The sequence below is a fragment of the Cyprinodon variegatus genome, unplaced genomic scaffold (genome assembly GCF_000732505.1).
Source record: "Cyprinodon variegatus isolate N-32 unplaced genomic scaffold, C_variegatus-1.0 Scaffold348, whole genome shotgun sequence".
Lineage (NCBI taxonomy): Eukaryota > Metazoa > Chordata > Actinopteri > Cyprinodontiformes > Cyprinodontidae > Cyprinodon > Cyprinodon variegatus.
Window position 1 is genome coordinate 613,869 of NW_015150801.1, and position 20,006 is coordinate 633,874.

The window sequence follows — 20,006 nt, forward strand, 5'->3', positions numbered from 1 at the left end:
AACAAAGCCTCCAATCTTAGGTTCCTCATCGTCACTGCTTTTTTTTTTTCAAAACACAACATTTCAAAGCAGGTAAATGTTAAAATAATAAATTATTAATTAGTATCCAACATACTCCCGGCGACAAAATATAATAAGCACAAATACTCGAACTCAACCCTATTTCTGACATTTTTAATTTGAAAAAGCTTCCTGGATGGGAAGAGAAACGTCTTTAAACGTGGAAACAAAGTCCAGTGGATTTTTATTTAACTTTTTGGAAAGACTATGATAGATGACTGCGAGTCTTGCTCTATTTGACTTAAAACATACAAATGTTATTTTTTTTTCTTGTTAAGAAGGAAACCACATATACAATCTCATTTAATCTTATTTCTAAAACTGCTTGTTTAAGAAATGTGCCTGAATGTGAAATTAGATTTGCAGTAAGCATTAATGCTCCTTCATAAAACATGGTTGTCTGTAGGAAATGGGACGGACGTTTGCAGTGCACTTAGGGGGCGCCCTGTAAACCGATTCATCTATTTTGTTTCAGCAGATGTCTCCTCATTAAAAGGCCATATGTGGCAGATATGACAGATGTTTGAATGCCTTTTTCCCCTCCATCCATTTGCTGGAGTGCTGTGCTGAGGAGAGATGCAAGCCTAATTCTGCAACAACCAACTGTTGGTCTCAGCCAAAGCTCGGTTGCTACTAGCAACTGTAAATAGGATTATTCCCCAGCATTGAACTTAAAGTGATGTGTCAAATTTGTGACATAAAGGAAACTTTAATGCTTTCCGTTTCTAGGAGTTTTAATAGATAGTAATATCCTAATATTAAATAAGTAATTTAATATATTATTTCCATATACATATTACAGCTCTTAACAGCTCTTTGCTAAAGAACACCCATTTTTAGAGGCTAGCAGATGGACCCATCTCTCACCTGTGTCCACTTTAATAAATTAAGATGCTGGTTAATGGAACAAGAACAGACCCTTGAATCTCCAGAATATGCTGCATTTAACTTATTTACTGAAAATCATCCATCCTATTTGTGAAAATTTGTGTTTTTAACTTTGTAATGTCTTCCTTGCACTGATACTGATCAGTGATTCTAGTTTTACAATAGATTTTTTTAAGAACTTAAAAAAAATCTATTTTACCAGCTTAGTCCTTGGTTTCTTCTTAATGTATTAATAACATAGACTTGGGGAAATAGAATATACTCGTCATGAATGGTTGATACAAGTTAACTACAATCAACAACAATCAAATTCTCCAGTATTTATGTCCATATTGTCTCTTAACATGCTCTTGTATAAGAGGCATTTCATTCCTGTGAAAACTATGAGCAGTGTTTGATTTCTGTCAGCCGTAATTTTATTGCCAAAATGGGTGCAACCGTCCTGAACACACACAAAAACTGTCTAAAATGCCCATTGTTACAGTATATTGACGTCATATTCCCATCACAGAGGACTTCTCACAGCGTTTGCAATCATCTTGTGTTGTTCCATCCATTACAGATGCATTCAGCGCTATTTTAGGGATTCCAGCTGTGTTGGTTCTGCTGTTTTTGGAAAATAAAAGCATGACATGTGAATACCCCTCGAACATCACCCTGTGACTTATTTAATGATGCATGGAAGCTCGTCATCGCCTTCGTTTGAGGGAATTCATTAGATTCCTGAGCATCCGGCACTTAAACAGTTTATTTGGATTCAAAACTACCTTTGTTGCATCTTACGTTTTCTCTCATACGTGACTAATTACAACATTTCTTTGCCTGTCTGCATTCATTCCTGTTTGGAGGCTTTTTTTTCTTTGACAGCTCATACTTTTCTCTCCCTTAGCAGCTCAGGCAAATGGTCCAAAGATTCAGGACTTGCATTATTAAACACAACACCTCACGATCTCAGCAGCCTAGGCCTATTTTTGGAGCGATCTAGGCTAATTCCAAATAAGGAAGAAAAAATATTTGTAATAACAGCAGGCAGACAATAACAGACTAATATAATAACTGGGTGAATAAAAAACGAAAAGGGTACCTCCCATCTTTCAGCATTTAGTTTTAATTAGCTTACACCATATTTTTTGACAGAGTGAAAATAATACATGAAACGCAGGAATATTATGAGCAGTACGACAATTGTATTTCTTGTAACCGTGGGGAGCTAAAGAGTGATGGCATCTGTCTGCTCCTCTCTAGTCTAGCAGGCTCACATTATAACCAAGACCTACAGGCAGTGTGCAGGGGAGACACTCGCCTTTCTATGAAGGGAGGGAAACTTAATTAGAGCTTACATTGTGTGTGTCTGTGGGAGGATTTCACAACCGAGAGAAGGGCCATTCTAATTTGTTTCTGCATAACCAAGTTCCTGATAACATGTTTTCTAACATGCAGAAATGCTGAATCTGTAGGGAGATTGTTCCTAAAAAGCCCTCTTTTCAAATGGTCTGCCTGTATTTAGTCGTTTACATCTTTGCTTATATCTCGTCCCCTCTTCGCTTTCCCGTCTCCATTTTTCTCCAGTTCCTCAGCACCTTAAATGCACATTCTATTAAAACCTTTAAAGCCTGTCCGAACAGATATTTGTAATTATGAACTACAGGTGCCTCTCAGTAGATTGGAACATTCTCCAAGACCTAATTTGTTTCAGTGCTGGCATTCAAAAAGTTTATCTTTTTTCCCAATTTTACATTACATACTATCAATAAGAAGAGGAATTGTGGTAGAGAAATGTTTGGCATGAACTATTATGAACGCTTCATAAGGAGGGTTAACCTCAAAAGCTGACTGATGAAGCTACTCCTTTACAGAGCACTGCATTAAAGGAAGTGTATGGAAAGTTGAGTGGAAGGAAAAGTTGTCGAGGAAAGCTTATTTAGAGGGTATAGATACAGGATCCAGTAGCTCTCCTGGTGTCGGTCCACTGTGTTTTACCAAAGTAAATTCCACCATTTACAGTTGCAGCCATTTAAAATTTCCCCACTTTCCTTGATGGGCCTTGGCTGGTCCTCTACAATTCCCTTTTAAACATCAACCTTTGTACAAAAATATTTTTCTGTCATGATTTGTGGACATTATGATCTAAAGAGAGGCATTATTTCATGGTAAGACCCTGTAACTCAGTGAAAGGGTCGAGTCAGGTTTTAAAAAAAAAATGCACGCCCAAAAGGCCAGTGGCTGGAAGTTGGGAGGGGATTTAGCTGGGATTCGCAGGGGAATAGGCTGCCATTCGGCTGGTGTTTGACTGGGAAGGGCCGAGAATAAAACAAAACAGAAAATTATTTTTTTTTTGGTTTGAAGTCCTTATTTGGCCTTTTAACAAAATTTGTAAAAAGAAAAAAAAGAAATACATTTTTGATTTTAATAATTTATTATTATGCGATAAGTCAAGATGGAAATGTGTAGTCTTCTACTGGCTGTTATCAGGTATATCTGATTGTGTACAATAGGGTTTTGAGCAAAGTTTTTACCATTAAATTATGCAAAAGGTGTCAGACGCAAAACATTTCAGAAACCGTATGTATCAAATATGATACATTTGGCATTACAGGGTTAACATCTCAGCAGATGCTAGATTACCTTCATCGTACCGCATCACATTGATGCAGCAATTCATTCAGACTGAGCCATGACCAAGTACAGTTTCTAAACTGTGTCAATCATTTCCAAAGATAAGGCTTTGATTTTATTTCATTTTCAATGTATTTGAAATTCCGTTTCATACAATATTCCTTCAAAAGGATGTTCAATCGGTTGGATCGGAAGTGTGTGGGAGGGCCCCCAGCAGCAGAAAATATGCTCTTCCATTAAGATGGGAATCACAGCACTCACATCTTCCTCCTACTGCTACTCAGACCCATAAAGGGGATAAAGATGATGGTGCTGTCACAGAAGAGGTTATGTGTTTCACATAGGCTTAAATCACAGTAAGACTTTGTTTAAACCCATATGCTATATAGTTTTGTTCCAGAATGTTTTCATTTAAAAGAAGGCAGGAAAAGGCAAAATAAGTAGACATGGAAACCCCAGTATGTTTTCATAACTCTTTATATACAAAACACTATACACAATAAGGATGTAACAGTAGCTGTATCTGGATATATGATGAGATTATTACAGCCAATATTTACTAACAAACTATGTCAAATTATCTGAAATGTCAACCTGCTTTTTTAGAAGAATAACTCAGTTTGATTGGTTTCAAAGCTGGAGAGGGTTAAACTATATGGACTATTACAGTAATATGCAAGTTGATGGTTTGAATGAACATCAAATCAAAAAGGTTTCTGTCTGATCATAAGAGCATTCTGGAATGTTCTTCTAAAAAGTGATAAAAGAGGCAACAAGCAAAATAACAAGATTTATTTTTTACATTGTAAACATTTTTATAAACCTATGAAGGTTGGCAGATGTTCTCATTTATTACAAACTGCTGCTTTCACCTGTTTAAGTCTATGAAAATATCTAAGACTTTTTTCATTTTTTGCATGTACAACTCCAGATTTACTCTGTTTATATTTGTTTGTAGGTAGGATGAGCTTTAAGTTTTTGAAAGCCTCTAATATTGTGTTCAACTACATGATTAGGCAAAAATCATTTAAGTTTTGCAATTTTTTTTTATTTTTTATTCCAACATCGTCCATTAAGACAATCTATTTCCAAACACTAAAATACATAATCTTTGGAAACTGAAGAAATTTAAATAACTCATTCAGATATTTTTTCTTTTTTTTTTAAATGTATCCTCTAGCTCTAGATCTTCATAAATATTTCTCACTAAGAATGATCCTATTTCAGTGTTTGTATAATGGTTAACAACAACAAAAAAAAAGCTCAGTGATACTTAAATGTTCTTAGATTATTTAAAGCTTAAAATCATTTTGGCTTTATTAAAAAAAAATGTTTTCTGGAGGATATATTATCTGTCCAACATTTGAGGAAAATGATTAGATCTGTGGGTTTTTCGCGCATATAATATATGCAGTTATTGTTTTATATGTCAATACAACGAGGATGAAATGAGACAAGAAAATATTTACAGTAATGTGTAATATTGGCAATAAAATGGATTTCATTGTAAGCACATGCTTGATACACCCTCAGTGCAAAACAAATAACAACACAGACATGAATGAACACTGCTCCATTTCTGTACACGGTTTTGTTTTACAGCGTCTGCAAACTGAGGCACAATGTCCGTTTTTACTTCATTTCATTTTAAAATCAGGATGGTTGTTGTGGAGCCCCAAGCTTCAATAAAAACAAAAACAATGACGGAAAAAAAAAAAATCTCCACATTTGACTCTTTTAAAGGCTGTGGTTACAAACACATGCCTATCAAAAATAGAAAAGCATTCAAGCCATTTAATAGCAAATAAATGATTATCAATTAGACTAATTTCACTGCTAATTTTTTCCACAAAGGAGTACATTTTTGATCAAATTAACCAACCATTCCCAACAAATTGCACAAATAGCTCCCTGATTGGTAAAGAAAGAAAGGAGCTTTGGTAAACAGATTTTTTGTGTGTTTGATGACCTTCCATGTTGAGCCGTTTTTATAACATTTTGGATACCACGTAAAAACCACTTAGGCATTACGGATTCCGATTCTGCGACATGGCGAGGATTTTTTAACAAATTGGTTATTTTCTTTTAAAATCTCTGATTTCTTTCTTAAATTTTAGGTTGGATTCTTTAAAGCCCATATTATGAACTTTAACAACAAATATATAATAATAATAATAATAATAGCTATTTATCACAGCTTTGTCTGGCATCTAAACCCACCTGAATCGTGCAGAGTTGAAGCGCCCCAGATCCAGTTTAAAACCTTGTTTTCAAGTATTCCAAATGTCAAAAAGCTGTGAAATGGTCATTTTTCCCCCCAGAATAGAGTGAATTTATGCATGGGTTCTAATCCTGAAACACTAGAGCCAAAACATTCATGACTATAATGCTGAAAACAAGATGCTGTAGGCAAATCAAAAACGAAGGAACATGTAAAATAAGAAAACAAATAAACAATGCTTAATGTTTCACTGTTGATATTAATGAAAAATGTAATCAGCCAAACCTGAAAGATGGTAAAATAAAACATTTTGCCCTGACTTGAAAGACTAGAAACTCTGGTAAACATAGCTTTTAGTGGCTCCATTATTGGCCAGATTCAAAACCTACTTTATAGAAAAAAATCTTACATTTTTCAATTGAAAGACAACTTAGATTTAAACTCCTACTTCTTATTTGGCAAAGATTCCTCTAAATGAGACGCCCCAGCGAGAGGATTTAAATGTAAAACTGCAATTGAAAGAAGCTGTAGCTCCTCCAAACAGCAAGCCACTCGTGTTGTGATCATTAGTTTGCACCCAGCAGCTCGGCATAAGACACATCATGTAAAATGAACACTGACGACGTGCTGAGGAGGCAGGTTTCGAGAAGGCTAATATAATTTACACTTTACTATTCAAGCTTCTGGTTTTCACTTCTTCAAAAGCTTCAGCAGTTTTATATGCAGCAACTGAACAATCCCTGTCTTCCTCACACTCTTTAGATCCCCATCTAAAACCACTGTGATATTATGCCCCCTAGTGGCAAAGTTTGGAGCATGTAAAAAAAAAAAAAAAAAAGGAATTTCACTGTGAGGCACATCACAGCAGAACAAACTGCACACCCTTCTGAGCAATCTGTTCCACAGGCACTGACATCATCCTGAAACCCCCAACCATCCCCATTTCCTTTTCCAGGAGGACGCCCATATATGGGCATTTACAAGCACACCATTCTGTATCTGAGCCACAGTGACAAAGGCAACGTTGCTCATCTTTCCAAACTCTGACCTCTCATTACAAGGCCTGAAATGAACAAGAGAAAAAAGATAAAACAAAAACAATAAAAATACCAAAGGTTTTATAATCTACAATAAATAAGAGGTCCTACTGAGTGAGCTATACACAGCACTGTTCTCATCATAGATATGTGCAAATATTTCCTAAGTGCCTTAACATGGCCTTGGCCTTAAGACACTTCTTCAGCTGTCATTAAAGACATAAATATGTATCGACATGAGCAACAGATCCTCTTCATAGATGACATCTTGGATTTTTTTGTATTCAGGAGAAGTCAAGTTGAGCGATTGTGGCACTGTTTTTATAAACATCCCACTATCCTTTGACAGAGATCACCCTGACTCATCCATCTCGGTCTATTCTGTAAATGAAAACTGGGCCCTCCCTGCGAGGACAGGCCAAGGTGTCCGGTTCAAAGAGGTTAACAGGTTTGAAGAGAAATAAGGTGAAGATGTAGACAAAGGAGAAGTGCGAGAGCCGTAGGAGCACCTAGGGTCGATGGAACCTGAAAACACAAAGCAGACATTTATCACAGCTAAAAACAAGCAGACAGACAAATGCTACCTGAAACAATTCAGATTCTTTCTTGATGAATAAACATAGTGTTCCTGCTAATAGTCCAATGTCATACTTGTCCAAATATGAATTATTTGATATGTTTGTCAGATTCCTAAACATGGGTTTAGATTTAGCAGTGTTTATTGGCATTTGGACAACTAAGACTAATTAAAAAATTCTGGACTGATTATTCTACATTTTTTAGTTGCTTTTCATTGTCTTAATTTCGTGAATATATCTTTTTAAATTTTCCCTTAAGCATTACAGATGGTAGACTCTCTCCAGCATTTTACTAGTCATCTCATTAACAAACAGCCTACAGTGTATATTTCTGCTAACTTTAACAGATTTTCAATTAGTTTCACAGGAACAAAATCTATTTACTGTAGGTCATACTCCAGTTAAACATAAATGTATTAAATTAAAGATGTAATATAGAACAAGAGTCATATTTGGAGGTTTGTTCCATTGATATATTTTATGTATCAGGTGGAGTTTTTGTTTAAAATAAAAAAAAGGTATGAAAACCTTATACCGGTAATTACTAGTTATTATTAAACTTTGACTTTGCAAGACTTTTATTACCGTACTCTGATAATCTGACAGAAAGTAAATCACTGAATAAAGGTTAAAGTCCACTGTTTGTTTGATGCTGTAGGTTATTTTTGCTACTTTTTGTAGAAATTGAATTTCTAAATTAAATTAGAGCTCTATTATGGGCGATGTAGTCGAGGTTTAGATCTAAACGAAAAGCCAATACTGCACAGGTCTAAACATTTAAGAAAAAAAGCTGAACTCCAGACACAATCAGTGCTGGTGGGTAATGAACTGAAGCTGACCCACCATGACTTTAATAAGGATAGCTGGAGACGCTTTAGGGGAACACAATAACATGTATTGATCAGCGAGAGCTAATAAACAGCTGGACTTGAAGATTTCCTGAGCTTAACAACCGATGAAGCTTCAGAGTCAGGTTATGCTTTGGAGCCAATTGACTGCAGGGGGTACCTTGTAAACTGTTTGCTGTCTTCATGAACCTCCATCTCCCGGCTCTTAAACTCATTCAACTCCTTACGTATAGCAGCCTGGGGGACAGAGCACACACAGACACAAACAGGCCCTGATGAGAAAGTCTTTCAATTTGGAAGAGATACCTGGATTACAGAGCTAACCGACCACAGCAGGTTCCACAGGTTTTTCCTTTGGACTGACAACCAGTTGCTTTGACATCTTATTGAATCACTTTTCCATGTATTATTTCTAAACCTTTTTAGAACACCATGAATCCACACATTTACTATGCATTTCTAAAGACAGGCATGCAGAAAAACAGCCCTAAATCAGATGCGTGTTGACAACCATGCGCTGTAAGCAGCATTGTAAGGAAAAGTGCCAAAAATCCCATAAGCTGCTTCTTAGCGAACCTCACCAAATAAAAACCATTACACACCATCTATCTACATGTCAGCAGATTGTTTACAAGCTATTCCATTAGAAACCCTCTTATGTCCTCCTTCAACAAAAGCATTATATGGTTTGTTAATAACTACAAGCACTTTGATAGGAACAGTGTACTTGTCTGAACTGAGACATCAGGTATATTATCAAGTAGGGAGGAGGACCTGTGATTCTGTGGGCCATGGAATCCATACTAGAGTGCATGGCATGATCTACTACTTTAAATTGATAAATTAGTGAATTGGCTTAATATAAGATGGAGTATTAGGGCCAGGTTATAGGAATATTTATTTTAATTTCGAGAATAAAGTTGTAATATTACGAGAATAACGTTGAAAACTAAAAAGAAGGAAGTTATCATACCACAATCCATTTCAGAGGGAAAGCTTCGAGCTTTGACCAGCATATGGCGGCCGACCAGCACCACCAAACAGCAACCTGAGTCCACTTTGACATACAGTACTGCCCAATTTGATGCTGGTGTGCTAAAAGATTTCCTTATTTGCCAAAGTATAACTTCACATTATTCTTGACATTCGTCATTTTAGGGAAGAAATTGCTTCTTGTGAGAGTTGTCATAAAATACAACTTTATTCTTGTTAATATTACGACTTTATTCTCATAATTTTATGACTCAATTCTCAGATTAAAAAATTAAATCTCTAGCCTGGCCCTAATACTTCGTGGTAGTAAAATAAATAAACTGAATTAAATTGAATTAAAAACAATTACAGATAAAAAAAAAAAACCCACAGTCTATATAGTAAAATGAAAAGTTGTGCATCGTTTGGGTGATTCAGTTTGCTAAAACCCCCCAAAATATAGCAATTTCAAAATAAAAACATCCATTTATATCTCAGTCCAGAGACATTAATAGTATGAAAAAACTTGTGGATAACCTGGAAAGAAGTAACAATTTGAAAGTATCGCAGATCTGGTGGTTCAGGATAGCATCCCTCTGTATGCTGCAAGAGTGCTGTTCTACTGGCAAAAAGAGGTTTTAGCAAGTATTGACAAACAACTATTATTAAAAAAGGTTTTTACTGTATGTCACCTTTACATTTCTGGAGGTGGATTTCTTTTTCTTGCAGAAATTACAAAATAAATGCTATTTAAAATGATATTTAAAGCTCAGTTATAGTTAGATTATAGCACTATAAGGACGTACATTTATTTCATGGCTCTTTACATATTTGTACAAGGAGTCTTAACTTATGCAACACAGTTACGTAAAACAGAAACATGACAGGACAGCTTAATGACCGAAGATCCCAGGTAAGAATTTTTGTGAAACCTTTTATCTCATTCCTATAATTCCTATAACTCTTCTTTATTGGTCCTTATCAGATCTTTATTTAAAATATTTGATGGTTAAAGTGATCAGATAAGACACAAACAGGGAACATCTAATCAAAGTTATCTGGTACCTGCAAATTTCATTACAATAATATATTTTCCTGAGGAACAGCTTGATTTTTTATTTAATCTAGAATAAAACATAAATGAATGCAGTGAGAACCCGAGTACATTACTGTCAATCACTGCCCTACTCCTCATTATTTTGCTCAAAAGCTTCTCAAAAATAAAAGCTTACAAAAGTCAGCTGATAAAGCCTAAAACAAAATTATACTTAAAAGCAGTAACTCCAATAAAGCCACATTATGGGGATCTCTGAAAGCTTTCATTCAAGAACAGATATGGGCAAAACAAATGTACAACCCGTCTTTCTGATTTATCCACTCAAAGAGCGGATGCTGATTTAACTTCTGCAAAACACAGTTAGAAAAATGATCAATTAAGCAGAATGGCTTCTACTCAAATCTCAACAAATATCCTTTAAACATGGGGTCAAGGTGAATAAAGTTCTTGCCCAATAAAAAAACAACACCTCATGGTGCCGATGACCTGCTTCTTTATATAGCTGACCCAACTAATTCCATATCACGGCTATTTCTTCCATTTCAAAGCTTTGGATGACTTTCTGGATATAAACTCAACTTGATCAAAATTGTCCTATTTGACATCAATCAGTTAGCCTAAGATCCTAACCAAAACAACATTCATATTAAATTAGAAAGTAATTCACTGAATTATTTAGACGTCATTGTGACACATAATAATAATAATAATAATAATAATAATAATAATAATAATAATAATAAAAATAAACGTATAATGTCTGATTTCCCTATAACTTTTTAAAGTTGGATTTTGTGAAATTGTCATCCCTTCCTATCTTTCTTCCAGGCATGGCAAACATAATAAAACAACAGCACTCCATGTTTACTTCAGAGATCTGAACAGCCATATTTCTGTTTTTTTTTTTTTTTTTTTTTTTTTTTTTTTTAGTTGATCCCCAAACTAAAACATCCATTGTTTTAATGCACAGGTTAAGAGGTGGACCAGGCTTCCCGATCCTGCGGCTCCCTTAAAGGCATAGCTGTCAAGTATAATAATCCTGTGGTTAAGAACTCGCTCCGAATTAGCCATCAGATTAGAAAACATTTAGTTCAACATTTAGAAACCAAATCCCTCCTCCAACTAACACACAATCATTTGTTTCAACCCTCTAAGGTTGATGAAGCCATTCAGACATGATAGTCTATTCATTAGTGGCACCTTAGCATCATATAAGACCCTCCAACAAAGTGAGAAAGTACTTAAAACCACTTTTTTTAATCCGGTTTCCTGCCATCCCTTGATAAAACCAAGTCAGTCTGGGAGGAGGACCTGCAAACTCCCCTCACAGAGGAGGTGTGGTCAAAATCTTCAAAACCAGTCCATGATTCATCCCCATGTTTTAGACATTGCCTTAGTTAATTTAAGATGTGAATTTTCTTGCATTACACTAAGCAAAATTATCCAACCTGTGTAACATGTCACCCCAACCCTGCCACAGCTTCTGGGAATGTCCATTTTTTATCCATGTGGGGGTTGTATCTCTGATGTTTTTTCACAGATCTGCCATATCAAAGGTATTTCTAAGTCAACTATTTGTATTTTTGATGTTTTAAAGATAAGATTATTGCTATCATTAAAGCCTGGGCTATTACTATTGCTTTTGCTTCATTAAAAGGAAGAAGGCTTATTCTCCATCACAGAAAATCAGACAAGCGTCCAGTGTTTTCTGAATTTGTTTCAGAGGTGGTCTCCTGAATTTCTCTAGAAAAAAACCTAGCTTAAATAGGAAAAAAATGCCCTCAGAAGTTTAAAAAAAAAAACGTGGAGTACTTTCTTACACTTTCCCTTTCTTGGTCAAAAAAATCTCTAAAAACAAAGTTATTTTTTCCTAAAATACTTCTACATACCTTTTACTATGACTATAAGCAGCCTGTCAGCTCCTTGTAGTGACTGCCTATGTACCTATGCTAAGGAAAAAACAAACTGCCATACAGTAAAAGCGCAGCAAAGCGTTTTCTCTTTATCATAAGGTTTAATGTGAAACACAAATAGAATCTACCAGGCTTTGATTCTCCAAACAGATTGGTCCGATGGGATTAGGACCACAGGGGCTGCACCAGAACCTGACACAACAACCCATTTGACATTTTTCAATCCTGGAATTGCTTCTGCATTTGATTCTAATCTCTTATAATCAGGTGCACGCTGTGATTAGTGTTCGATGTGACCCAGTTCTAACTTTGCATCTTGTGTGCAGTTCCTAACATCAGCAGTGGAGGGCAGAATTGGCACAAAAACAGAACTGTGATTAAAACATCCAACAAACACATCATGCTGCAAGAGTGGTCTAGTTTGGACAAAGCATTTAAGCCGAATAAACAAAGAAAACTTATGGATAAATAATTTCATGCTATTCTCGGTTCAAGAGAAAAACTACAGGTCGTGTAGGTTTGTCACAAAGCCAACATTTACTGGTCCTCTAATCTCACTAATCTACATAAACCTAAAATCTTATCCTCTTAATCAATAAAAGGGACCCTCTTGTATAATAAAATATCTTTTAATATGAAGTAAACCGAAGTGTCAATAAAGGCAAACAAAAAAAAGATCATCAGCACCTTGTCAGCAGGAGTGAGACGTGTCCATGGTTTGTCTGCCTTACGATCGTAATCCTTAGCGTCCGTCACCTCCACATACTCGTTAAACCGCAGAATCCTGCGAGCAATCAGCTCTGCCACTGTAGGCCTCACACTCAGCTACACACGGAAACAGAACAAAATACAGTTTAGTAGAAGCACTTTTAATGAAGGGGGAATAAAACTGAAACACTGAATGTCCCAGTTCTACACAGACTGCTGTGTGTGCACTCAGTGTTTACAGTACCTTTCTGGTGAGTCTCCTTTTAATCTCTTGCTTGGCCTCTTTCTCCTCATCTTCATTTTTTTCTGCATGCAGAGAGTAAACAGACTAATTTCACTGCCATCATGTTTGCAGAAAGCTGCTTCTTTTATTCAACATGGGATTTCCTATCTCCAAATACACATATTGATTAAGTACTTAAAGCCTCACCTTGATAAACTTCTGAAGAAATTAAAACTTAAATTTGGTTTTATTCCGATTAAGGAGTCACTCTAGGTTATATGTGAGGACCTAAGTTAACACCTTTGCTCCGTCTGCCCACAAATCCAACCATCCATCACTACCAGAGAATGATCACCAACCATGCTTTGCTTTGGCAAAGCAAGCAGAGGAAATGCATTAGCATTTTCAAGATGCATCCCACCCCCTCCCCCCGAAAAGATTCAATTTGTTTATAACACAACAAGATTACATAATGAAATTACAAGACTTGATGCATCGGTCAAATCCCATTTTCAGCTCATTATTTGTGCTTAGGATGAATTTATTTGCTCTGCAGTAGGTAAACAGGTTAAAGTAGGCCTGAAAATTCTTATGTGTTCATATTTATATGTTGAGCTGAAACTCGGAGGGAAAAAACAAGAAATGGACCAAAATCCTTTCAATAAAGATGACTTGTCTGTTGATCTCTAGCCTGAAATGCTTTGATTTATAAGCCCAAGTCTATCACCAATAACCATAAACTCTATCCTTAACATGATGAAGATTAGGAAAGCGTTTTATAAACATACGTTTGAGGATGTTTCTCTGCTCCAGCTCCTCTGTGGTAGGTCTTTGGCTCAGGCGTCTAAAACAAGAAGATTATGCCAATGTACCATTTTACAACGGGCTAATAGAAATATAACTGAAACATTTCTTTGACCGCAGAAAGAAGAAGAAAATCAAATATATTTCTAACACATTTAATATGTATTTAACCCCATTTGTTATTAATTAAAAGAATTCCACTGCAGTTTTTAATCCTCTTCAGAACTCTGCTGTGGATCATTTGTACTATTACACCACCCACGGCTGCACCATTAAATAATTACCAATCTGTTATTGTCCCACAGCTGAGCCAAATCTATGACAGGTAGCACCTACCCACATTTTCACAGCATCCTTTTTTTGTGTCAGTGTCCGTACCTGACTAATTTGGAGCCTATCTGCTGACGGAGCTCGTGTCTCTCTGTCTCCGAGCTCCTTGGCAGAATGTTTTTCTCCTCCAACTCCTCTTTACTGGGTCGATTGCCCAGCTTAATGTTCAGGGTGTCTCGGCGGCGGATCTTGCTGGCCAAAGAGTCTGACAGAGGGATGGAGGTAGACTAAATGAATTCTTAAGGCCTCAAGAAACTGAAATAAAACTTAATATTAAGAATTTAGATAGAAAAAAATAGCTAAATGTTAGAAAGAGAAAAAAACAACAACAGTGTCTTCGAGGAGTTTAATACTCATGCATTTATAGTTATATTACTTGATAATGTTAAAAATACCCATAATATCATGGCAACTGAGAAAAACTTAAATCAAAATATCTGAAGTTGTCAGTTTTGGTAGAACATAACTATATAAAAACAAGCTAAATTACTGGTTAATCAGATCATAAGTAACTGAACAAATGTAAATAATAATCATGCGTTCCCAACAGAATCCATCAATCCATCCATCCATCCATCCATCCATCCATCCTAGGTAGGTAGGTAGGTAGGTAGGTAGGTAGGTAGGTAGGTAGGTAGGTTCCATCCATCCATCCATCCATCCATCCATCCATCCATCCATCTATCCCCCTTAATCCAAGTTGGGGTTGCAAGTGATTCATAATGTCTAGCACAACTTTGACATCACATTTTTTAACCCTTTCTGATTTTTATGCCACCAACTTGGTGAATTTTTCAGGCATTTTCAAATACATATCATTAAATTGACGTCATACTGTTTGTGTATTCATCTTCGTCGTCTTCATCGTCATCGTCACCCCTGTACAGGATTGGTCCATCTGAATCAGAATCACTAGTCTGGCTGTCTCTTGGCCTATCGGGGATAACCGTGACCTGGACCTGATCCATCTTCACACTCGGGCCCGGCTGCTTTTCCGATTCGTCCTCCGTTGACCTGGACAGCCCATAAACGGGAGAGAGTGAGCAGATATTTTGACACCTCCTATATTCTTAGCTTATGCACAGACATAATCATAGGTTCATCTCTGCTGTATCAATACCTTCCAGAACTATCTGTAGCTGCACATAAAACTGCAAGTTAATCGACTTATCTCTGCAACAACTACAGAAATCTACAGAGTGAAATGTTCACATTAGTTTTCAATTCAGAGTGAATAAAGACTGTTGTAAGTACAACCTATCAGCCATAGTAGAAGACTCTCAATTGAATTTAGGATTTTAACTAGGCCATCCAAGCAAAAAAAATGTAACCCTGTTCAGGGCTGTTTGTCTAGTACATGATAAACTTCTGCTTTGGTCTTAAATATTGATATTTTATCTTAAATGCAGATATTTCTTCCAGGAATATTCTGTATTTAGCTCTAATATTTCCACTCTGACTGATTAACACTCTTCCTGCTAAAAAGAAAAAAAACAAACAAAAGCATCCTCACAGCCCAATCCTCTCAGCACCACGATTCATATGCAGTGTTACTTTTTCCACACGCAGCATTCTGCCTGTAGGCCAAGAAGTTTTCCCTCACCAGAGCACCTCTAACATTAGACATGTCGTCTGTATGGCTGGAGGAAACTATAAATTGGATATCAAAATAGGCTTTAATTTAACAGTAGTTTTGACAAATCCTCCTGGTTGCTCCTTTAATTCATGATCTTATTGCCTGAGCTAAAGTTCAGTTGACTGAAAAAGCATGTTTTGTTATTTTCAAAGCCCTTCACTGTTTTCACATGATAAAAGGTCACAGCACCAGGAGATGCTCAACATTTAAGCTATGTCTTATAACATAACACTGCTTTAGGCATCTGCACAACGTTCCTGACTTGTCTGCTGTTTTCTTTAGTCTTCTCGATGCCGTTTGTTCTCTAATGTTTTAAAATAAACCCTGGAGGTCTGCACAGACCAGTTGAAGTCAAGTTTCACAGAGGTAGCCTTTACTCATTATGTTAGTTTTTAAGGCTTTTGGATTTCATTTGGAGGAACCACAATACAGTTAATGAAAATGCATACATTTAGATTTCTGCACTACAGTTTTGATTAAAATAGGAGTAAAGGTTTCTATCAAGCTGAGGGATCTCTTTGAGCGTTAGGCTCATTTTTGTTTTTCTAAACATACAAACAGCTATGGGTGACAACAGGACTGAAATCTTACTATAACAGCATCAGAAACGGTGGTGATAATATGCTGGGAAATATATTCATGCAAACTATAGCAGTGAAAAGTCACACAAACAAGATCAGGCACTAAGAAAGGGTTATAAATAATTCTATACATGGTTTTACCTTGAGCCGTTCTCTTTACCACAATCTGCTTCTCTTGGCTTTTTCACGTCCTCCCCTTCCCCCCTTTCTGTCCCTTCAGGTGTCTCCCTCTGTGAACTGTTGTCTTTCTCTCCTGTGAACGACGTGTCCTCCGTAGACTGGTTGATATGAGAAGACTCCTCTGTGTTCTCAGCAGCTTCAACCTTGTTAGTCTCTTCTTTTGAAGCAATGTCATCTGGAGCCAATTTAGGCTCTCCATCAGGTTTAGAAGCATTCTGATTTCCCTCTGCCTTGCTTCCAGAGGTTTTGGATGAAGGATGCTTTTTGTCTGAGGAGGCTGGAGATGATTTTAACTCCTCAGGCTGACTAGGAGTCTCTGTGGAGGTTTTCTGAGGTTCAGATGAAGAAGCTGGAGTGTCTGATTTCCTGTTGGTCTTTGGAGCCGTCCCTTCAGAACGGGCCGCTGCATCCTTGGATGCCCGAGAACGAGGAGTTGAGGTGGTAGTGGAGGTGGTTTTACTTGCAGCTCCTGTCTTCTTTGGAGCGGATGATTTAGCTGAGGAGAAAGTAAAGAAAGTAAGTAAAGAAATGCTAAAATGAACCACCAGGATTTGCTCCTGGAGAAAGGCTGGTTCTGAATACCAGTGTTAATTGGTATAGAAGTTAGGTTCCAGCCTAAACAGGTTACATGTCCTGCTTTGGTTGAATGAAAATCACACACACAAAAAAAGTTGACAATGAAAGATGGCAATAATGTAAAAGGATGCATTACAACTTGAAAAATTAAAAGAGATATAATCACAGCGTGCATGTTGTTTGAGTGATAGAGTTTCAGAAGTGGAGTGGAAAAACAAACCAAGTAACTGGAGCAAAGTAAATGTATGGCAGATAAGGCTGCTGGTTTATTTCATTCTGAACATGCATCGAACTTAAGAAATAAATAAAAAAGTAAGAAAAGGAAAAGTGATGATCATACCAGCAGCACAACTATGACATTTTTAAACTTTATTCAATGAAGATGCCATCAGATGATGCCATCATCAGTTTGAGCTACAACTCTGGCGCAATGTATTGTCAAATATCCTCCACTGTGGCGACCTACAGCTCTGAAGTGGTCCAAATGGGGACATTCAACAGGTCCCCAAATGGTAACGTTTTCTTCTTTGAGTTCGTGTTAGAGTAAGGTTAAATTAGGGTTAGGTATGTGTTAGTTATAGTTAGGGAAAGGGTCTGGGCTACGCTATATGATTTAGATGTATCGCATTGCCAGTGTCTCCCATCTGGGTATGTTCCCTCTGCAGTCTGATTTCAAAATAAAGGGTTGTTGAATTTTGGCTATTTGCAGCAAAGAATATGATTATATTGCCATGATGTAATGAAAAGGGCTGCAGTAAATGTGCAATTCTTCACAAGGCAAAAACATCTTTTCACGTTCTATAGCAGCAAACTTCTAGTCAAGAATGTTGGTCTTTCTCAGGGCCTGTTTAGACACAAGTATCCCTACACAACAAAAGCTCAAAATTTATTTTATAAACTGTAGGAAGAAACTGAATCAAAAGGAGATATCATTGGGCAAGAAAAGGGGAAAGGAAACGCTGAACCAGAGACAAAAAATCTCTTTAAAAGACTAATTTATGAGCTACATCAAACCTACTTTTCATCAAGCAACAATATTCATCTTAGCAAGTGCATGTTTTCAGCTGGTTAAATGACTGATCAAGTTGGTACAATCTTAGCAGACTAGCCATGTGATCTTCCAGCTGTTTGAAGGTAGCATCTACAGGCAGAAAAAAAGTGCTTTGGCTTATAACTTTGTATTTTGCCTCCAAAGAAGGTATTTAGTAATTATCTAAATACCAAATATGCACACAATTAAAAGTGGATCAGGATAAGTACACTGTGCATTCTTTTAGAACATGTTTAACCAGAGACAGTGAGGGCTTTTTAGAGCCTGCTGCCAGCTAAGATGTTTCAGGAGGTAAATATTTAAGTCCTCTTTAAAAAAAAAAAGCAAAAAAACCTACCATTATACCTAAGGTGATATGGAATAATAACTGCTTTTTAAAGGCTTTTGTGGTCTCTTTGTGTTCAAGTAAAAGAAGGCAGAAAAGAATAAACTAAAAATGTTTGAATGTCAGACAAAATAGAGGAATATTGTATCCTCATCTGTGGACTCCACGATACAGCGGAGGTGCGACAGACACGACTATACATAAAATCTTTAAACCCCTTCATAAAACTCCTACATGTATAAATTTGGTGTACTATAAGTAGTGTTTCCAGAGCTTCACAGAAACCTTCACTTCTTCTTTTGAAGACAGAGATAACATAAAGGATACTCTTCTTCAGTTGGAAGGCTGGTAATCCCCTCTGTTAGAAGGAGGAAGCAGCCCAGGCCAGTAATTTGACCTGACTACAGTATTCCTCAGAGTATTCATACCCTTGAGAATATCACATTTTGTCATGTTACAACCACAAACTTCAGTGTGTTTTATTGGGATTTCATGTGACAAACCAGAACTAACCTGCACATAATTGTGAAATTGCCAGATAATGAAACTATCAAATGTTTGTTTTAGAAATAAAAATCTTACAACTGTGACATGCTATTTTTTGCTTAGACCCTTAAATCAACACTTAAAAGGACCACATTCTGTCCCAGTTACAACCAAAAGTTATTTTGGTCCAGAGACCAAAATGCTTGCCCAGTCTTATTTTTAAAATTAACCTTAGGATAAATTCAAAGTCTAACCATAGAATCTCAACTGGTTTACACCCTAGCTCTGTCCATCTTGCTCATTGTGTCCTTGGGCAATACACTTCCACTATATAGCCTGGTGGTGGACAGAGGGTCCGGCATGGCATGTATACAACAGCCTCGCTTCTGCCAGTGCGCCCCAGGGCAGCTGAGGCTATAATATGTAGCTCACCAGCATCAGTGTGTGCTTTTTTGCAAAAGAGGGAGAATGACTGAATGAAAGCGCTTTGAAGTCCCCTAACTTTAAAAGGTGCAATATAAGTGCAGGCCATTTACCATTTATACCATCGTATCAAGGCTATACTTTAATTGTGACCCTTCTATTGTACATCTGGCTACATGTTAAAGGTTGCTGTCCTGTTGGAAGGTGAAGCTCCACCTGGGCTTTTTTTGTTGTTGTTTTGATTTTTAGCATTGCTTTGGGTTTACCTCCAGTCATCAATCTATCCACCAATCTTTCCAATAATTCCTACCAGAGTCCATGGGGTTGCTGCAGAAAAGTAGCCCCACAGCGTTATACAATACTATACTACACTGCGGGGATGGGTGTAAAACCATGTGTAGTTTCAGTTTTGCCTTGTGGCAAGTGCGCAATTAAGTTCAACTTTGTTCTCATTTGGCCTTCCACTTTTCTTGAATCTCTGCATGTCCTGTTA

At 36.8% G+C, this 20,006-nt stretch overlaps 1 protein-coding gene across 4 annotated transcripts in view; it reads right to left on the minus strand.

The window, feature by feature from the left end:
* Positions 1-5,255: 5,255 nt before the first annotated feature.
* The window catches only part of phactr2 (phosphatase and actin regulator 2), a 66,969-nt gene continuing 52,218 nt past the window's right edge, over positions 5,256-20,006 (minus strand). For all 4 annotated transcript variants that reach the window (XM_015385798.1, XM_015385797.1, XM_015385800.1 and 1 more), the window contains 8 exons: positions 16,614-17,148; positions 15,091-15,269; positions 14,304-14,460; positions 13,910-13,965; positions 13,143-13,204; positions 12,878-13,015; positions 8,409-8,485; positions 5,256-7,347 (listed from right to left, as the gene is read on the minus strand). In XM_015385798.1, the coding sequence (XP_015241284.1) occupies positions 7,332-7,347; positions 8,409-8,485; positions 12,878-13,015; positions 13,143-13,204; positions 13,910-13,965; positions 14,304-14,460; positions 15,091-15,269; positions 16,614-17,148 (1,220 nt within the window). In that variant the 3' untranslated portion in view covers positions 5,256-7,331. The remainder of the gene's footprint in view (positions 7,348-8,408; positions 8,486-12,877; positions 13,016-13,142; positions 13,205-13,909; positions 13,966-14,303; positions 14,461-15,090; positions 15,270-16,613; positions 17,149-20,006) is intronic.